The 7,081-nt window shown below is 38.4% G+C and overlaps 1 protein-coding gene across 1 annotated transcript in view; it reads left to right on the forward strand.

The window, feature by feature from the left end:
• LOC107740530 (receptor-type tyrosine-protein phosphatase kappa-like) overlaps nt 1–7,081 on the forward strand; it is a 142,709-nt gene that overhangs the window by 80,766 nt on the left and 54,862 nt on the right. Inside the window, exon 7 of the mRNA XM_016552979.1 lies at nt 3,756–3,930. Within this exon, the coding sequence (XP_016408465.1) occupies nt 3,756–3,930 (175 nt within the window). The remainder of the gene's footprint in view (nt 1–3,755; nt 3,931–7,081) is intronic.

Consider the following 7,081-nt stretch of genomic DNA (forward strand, 5'->3'; position numbering starts at 1 on the left):
CTCACACATGCAAAACACACACACACACACACACTCTCACACATGCAAAACACACACACACACACACACACTCTCACTCACACTCACGCAAAACACACACTCACTCATACACACTCACACATGCAAAACACACACTCACTCACACTCACGCAAAACACACACTCACTCATACACACTCACACATGCAAAACACACACTCTCTCATACACACACACACTCACGCAAAACACACTCTCATACACACACACACACACTCTCACTCACGCAAAACACACACTCACTCATACACACACACTCACTCACACACACTCACACACTCGCACACGCTCACTCGCACACGCACACTTACACACGCACTCATGCACACACACACACACACACACACACACACACACACACACACACACACACACACACACACACACACACACCACACACACACACTCGCACACGCTCACGCACACTTACACACACACACACACTCGCACACGCTCACGCACACTCACACACACACACACACTCGCACACGCTCACGCACACTTACACACACACACACACACTCGCACATGCTCACTCGCACACGCACACTCACACACACACAAACTCTGGCTGCAGGTGGGACTTACACACGCGCACACACACACACACACACCCCTGTACTAAACCAGCACACGTCCAGCTTCTGCTGCATTTACTCTTACTGTAAAATATGATATTATTGCCTGTAAAATTCACACTGCAGTTCATTTTTTAATCTTTCACATCAACACAAAATTATATAGGGACTGTTTTGTCTTCCCTTTTAGAAGTAGGTATGTCTGCTTGTTTTGTTATAATAACTACCCTTGTAAAAAAAAAAAAAAGAAGTACAGTTTAACATACTTTAAAATCATACTCATTTTGGAAATAATATACTTTAAAAGAATATACTTAAAGGGATAGTTCACCCAAAAATGAAAATTCTGTCATCATTTGCTGTTGTTTCCAAACCTTTATGAGTTTCTTTCTTCTGTTGAAAACAAATGAAGATATAATGAAGAATGTTGGTAACCAAACATTTGGTTTCTGGTCACCATTTAATTAGTATTTATTTATTTTTTTCCACACAATGGAAGTCAATGGGAATCATAAACTTTTTGGTTACCTGCATTCTTCAAAATATCTTCTTATTTCCCTTTAATTGCAAACTGAATGCAATGTATATAAATATAAATTTTATAAAAAATACTTAGATTTATATTAAATCCAATTAGTGGAACTTTAGAGTGTTTTTGACCCACTTAAGTAGCACTTCAGTACATTTTTATATGTAATTTCATAATTATTTCTGTCATCTTTGAAATATTGTTAAAGTGAACTGCTAAATGTACTGACAAAAGTTTGTGATAAACAAAAAAAAATACTAATGTAATTTCTATTGAAACTTGTATGTCATTTATTTCAGTATTTGTAATTACACATTTGTTGAAGTTGCAATTAAGTACATTTAAAATGTCAAAGTCAAAGTCAAAGTCTGCTTTATTGTCTAATTCTATATTAACGTAAAATTTAATTTAACACAGCAGTTAAAATTTAATCAAGTACTTTACATGTGCTTTAGTATGTTGTGAGCATATTATTAAAACATGATTTAAAATGTACTTTAGTGTAAAAGCGTTCAATTTAACACAATGTGCACTTTTTTAAAAAGTGTACTTAAAGGGTTAGTTCACTCAAAAATGAAAATTAGCTTGTGTTTTACTCACTCTCGAAGCATCCTAGGTGTATATGACTTTCTTCTTTCAGACGAATCCAGTCAGAGTTATATTAAAAATTGTCCTGGCTATTCCAAGCTCTATCATTGCAGTCAGCTGGTGTTGCAGTTGAATAGTCCACAAGTCGTCAAATAAAGCTCACGCATTCATAATAAAACAAGCCTCACACTGCTCCGGGGGGTGAATAAAGGCCTCCTGTTGCGAATCCATGTGTTTTTTAAAGAAACATATCCATATTTCAAACGTAATAAACACTTTTCTCTCACTTCCGCTGACTGTCATACACTGAAGCAGTTCCGGCGGATGACGCAGCACGTATGCGCAGCGCGTGGTACCGAAGTCAAGGTATCGGTATGGAGACGCAGAGGAGGACTGAACGAGAAGTGGTAAAGTGTATAGGAGAAGTGACCTTTTCTGCTCTGATCCACGAGGAGGGGGAAAAATGAAGAAAGCAAGCACGTGCTGGTGTCTTCTGACTAGTAGGAGACGGCAGTGTTAAAGAGGCTAATGAATGATGATGGCCTGTCACACTGACCGCCGTCCGTCACAGCTTCACTCAGGCATATTACTGGAGCTTCACCGCTCAGGAGCATCTGATCAAGCCTAAAGCCCCGTTCACACCAAGAACGATAACTATAAAGATAACAATATTAGCATCCGATATTGTCTGTTTATTCTAAGCGCACGCTCATCTGCCGCTTTAAATTCTCGAGCTCATTATAGCAGGATTGATTCTGATTGGCTGTCAATGTTTGTATCGTTCATCAGCCGGAAAAAAAATGTGATTCCAACTATATCGTTTCTCTGTGCCTTTATCGTTATAGCTGTGGTGTGGACTCTGCTATTCTTTAAAGGGGTCATATGATGCTGCTAAAAAGAACATTATTTTGTGTATTACGTGTTTCAGAAAGGCGGTGCATAGAGAAGAAACAATAATGTACAGTATGTGGAAAATAATGTTTTTTGAACCTTAAACCGCATAAACTCATTTCATTACACCAAATACACAAAATAATGTTCTTTTTAGCAGCATTATATGACCCCTTTAATATTGAGAAGAACGATTTTTAGAACTATATCTTTATCATCTACTCATGTCACAAGCATGTGGCCTTTTGAAATGAAGACCCTTCTCTGAGTTTGAATTATTTCATAAATTCATGTTCAGTTTCCAGATGAAAGGCACGTGGAACAGCATTTACTGTGTACCACCACAACTAAGAAAGCAGTAGTACTGTTTCATATGACCTGTACCACAAAATCAGTTATAAGGGTCAATTTTTTGAAATTGAGATTTATACATCATCTGAAAGCTGAATAAATAATCTTTCCATTGATGTATGGTTTGTTAGGATTGGACAATATTTGGCTGAGACACAACTATTTGAAGATCTGGAATCTGAGGGTGCAAAAAAATCAAAATATTGAGAAAATCGATATAAGTAAATATAAGTTCTTAGCAATGCATATTAAGTTTTGATATATTTACGCTAGGAAATTTACAAAATATCTTCATGGAACATGATCTTTACTTAATATCCTAATGATTTTTGGCATAAAAGAAAAATGTATAATTTTGACCCATACAATGTATTGTTGGCTATTGCTACAAATATACCCCAGCGACTTAAGACTGCTTTTGTGCTCCAGGGACACATATCACTGTTGTTCAGCTATGGCTAATAATGGCTACATATCCTGAGGAAACACCACAGACTTCATTTAAGCATAATGCTCATTCAAAAGCAGCTCAATCACAGGTCATTTCCATTTGATTTTGTTTTATTTTTGTACTGTGGATTGTTTTCTCATCCATTTTTTGCCTCCTATACCTGAACAACACTGATCTGTAAAGTAACTACCAGAAAGTGTCTAGTCGGCAGATTTCATTTCCTCTGAAAATGACAAAACCCTTCAAGCACGAAACATGGAACACGACTGGATTCAATCAGTTAGACCTGCAGATATTTACTTTTTCGTCTCTGGTGTTGTCACATACAGCGGCGTAACGGAGAGGACATTCCAGTGGCGGAGAAGAAAAACATCAACCACAGGAAGTTTGCGGCCTCTTTCCGACTGAGAGAAGTGACCAGTCAGGACCAAGATCTGTACCGCTGCGTCACCCAATCAGAGAGAGGATCTGGAGTCTCCAACTTTGCTGGACTCATCGTCAGAGGTAAGGACTTGTTTTGTTGTTTATGCTGTTATTGTTCTTTTATGTACATTGAAATGCATAGCTCAGACTCTAAGTTCTGAATGGTTGAGCCATTATATGCCAAACATCTTTCCAAGTTTATAAATCTGGTGTCTACAAAAGAGAAGCATTTGAAAAGAAAAGTGTCCCAGCGGTTTTCTGAGAAAATAAATAAATAAATAGTACTGTTGTTATTTAAAATAATAATAATAATTTAGAGTTATAATACTTTAGAGTTCAGAAGTATTATAGTGATATTTCTTTAATTTTTTTTAATTTGATTAATAATCATAAATTTTGTTTAAAAAATGTTTTCCCAATATGTTCTGCCTGTGTTGTGTTGTGTTTTTTTTTTTTTTTTGGCCAGTTAAAAAATATTTATGGCCAGTAACTTACCGTCCATTAACAGGTTTGGCAAGCTGTTAGTTTTCACACCTCTTGTTATATTGTTATCAGATTATTTGTGCCAGGTAATTAAGCAGTTTCTGAATGTGTTATCAAAGGCTACAGAAGGCGTGTTTATTATATATATATATATATATATATATAAAAATGTATGAAGGCCGTGTTTGTATAGACCTGTTTAAGGACTCATCACCCAAACTCTGTGATCTTCTCAAGTCAACGAGACGCAGCCATGGCTACAGCGACCATCTGCTTATTTAGCCTAAACGCCGCTAAATATTACAAATGCATTCATATTGGAATTAGCACTGGGTGTGTGGTGCCATATTAATATGCATAACCCGTTTATACAAACAAATCTCGTTGGGTGTTTTTGGGTGACTTTGGTGCCATTTCGGGCCCGGAGAGTGAAACGTGAAGTTTGCTGTGCACAGATGCGACTCTGAGAGGAGTGCAATAGTTAGCGGCTGCAGGGCAGAAGGGCCAGCTGAGTATCAGCCACAATTAACAGGTTTGGCAAGCTGTTAGTTTTCACACCTCTTGTTATATTGTTATCAGATTATTTGTGCCAGGTAATTAAGCAGTTTCTGAATGTGTTATCAAAGGCTACAGAAGGCGTGTTTATTATATATATATATATATATATATATAAAAATGTATGAAGGCCGTGTTTGTATAGACCTGTTTAAGGACTCATCACCCAAACTCTGTGATCTTCTCAAGTCAACGAGACGCAGCCATGGCTACAGCGACCATCTGCTTATTTAGCCTAAACGCCGCTAAATATTACAAATGCATTCATATTGGAATTAGCACTGGGTGTGTGGTGCCATATTAATATGCATAACCCGTTTATACAAACAAATCTCGTTGGGTGTTTTTGGGTGACTTTGGTGCCATTTCGGGCCCGGAGAGTGAAACGTGAAGTTTGCTGTGCACAGATGCGACTCTGAGAGGAGTGCAATAGTTAGCGGCTGCAGGGCAGAAGGGCCAGCTGAGTATCAGCCACACTGACAGCTCAGATATCTCCACCACACTTCCCCAGCTGACAGCCTGCTACAAGGATACCAAAGATGGTAATTTCAGCGGAAATTTTTGGGCCATGGATTTGTGCGTGCGCTAATGGGAGCTGGCACGGAGTTGCCTATTGTCGCGTGTGACCCCGGGCGAGTGCTTTAGTAGCTCCCGCTCTCCCTAATGCGGGGCGACAGCGGGCCCTCCCGGCTGTTTGGGGCCGATTTGTAACAAATGAAAATTTCAGTGGCGGATCCTTACGCTGGAGAAGTATTGATCTGCGTGTCCCCCAGCTGCAGGAAGAAAGATGGAAGAGGAAAAAAACACAACAGAACACAGTTGCGGGCAGCTCGGCGCGTTTAGCCCAGGGTTTCCAGTAATGACATTAGCCCTCTCTCGCTTGTAGAGAATAAACCGAATTGACGAGACGTGTGCTGTGAAACCAATTCGAACACAAACATTCAATAAACACCGCTCTGTTTTTATCGGACATCTAAAGCGACGTCTCCTCACGCAGCTGCAGACAGACCACCGCAAACTCGCTCTTCAAATAAAGCCTCCGCTTGGAACTGAAATGTTGTGATTTTGCAGCCTGAGAACAGGTCCACTAAGGACTGTGATATTACAATTTAAAACAGCTGTTTTCTCTGTGAATATCTGTCAAATTGTAATTGATTTCTGTGATGAAGCACTGAATTTTCAGCATCATTACTGCAGTCTTCAGTGTCACATGATCCTTCATAAATCATTCTAATATGCTGATTTGCTGCTCAAGAAACATTTCTGATTATTATCAATGTTGAAAACAGTTGTGCTGCTTCATATTTATGCAGAAGCCATGATATGCTACCATTCAAATGTTTGTGTGTTTATTAGAAATTAATACTTTTTTATTCAGCATACAGTACATGCATTAAATTGATTAAAAGAGACAGTAAAATCATTTATAATGTTACAATGTTTCTATTCATCAAATAATCCTGACAATGTTTCCACAAAATATTAAGCATCAAAATAGTTATTTCAAAATGTAATATTTCACAATATTACTACTTTTACTATTTTGATAAATAAATAAATGCAGCCTTGGTGAGCAGATGAAACGTCTAAAACATAACGGGGTAGATTTACTAACAGCTTGTGCCAGCGCAAACCGTCTTTTGGCGTTAAAATAGTACTGTCAGGATTAACTAAAGACGCGCAGTGAAGAATTAGCGCTGAAAAGGCGTGGACGCAGTTATTTTTGCACCTGACCTTATTGAATATGCATTTGTAGGAATTTCCCTTTGAGCATGTAACTTCTCTTTACAAGAACCAACACTCTGAGTATGAACAAAACTTTAAAATTATTTCCATTAGCAACATGAGACATTTTATGTCAAATGAAATGTCATATCGCAGTTCAAAACACAACTGCAATACATGACAAAGCAATCACTAGAGCCTGCCCGATATATCGTTTTGCCGATATTATCGGCCGATATGAGCCTGTCACAGATATATCGGTATCGGCGAATATACCGCGGATGTGAAAATTTTTTTAACAGAACATATAACGCAGATGAAATGCTTCTAAATTGTGCAATTACTTAGTTTGTCCAGCAGAGTGCGCTCCATTGTTTGCTACTGGTGACCTGGATGAAACGCTTTAAAGCTTAAGTCTATGGAAAACCATTGAAACTTTGAACGGCCATATCTCCGTAATGGCGCGGCG

This window comes from Sinocyclocheilus rhinocerous, unplaced genomic scaffold, assembly GCF_001515625.1.
Source record: "Sinocyclocheilus rhinocerous isolate Xijiao unplaced genomic scaffold, SAMN03320098_v1.1 scaffold1246, whole genome shotgun sequence".
Lineage (NCBI taxonomy): Eukaryota > Metazoa > Chordata > Actinopteri > Cypriniformes > Cyprinidae > Sinocyclocheilus > Sinocyclocheilus rhinocerous.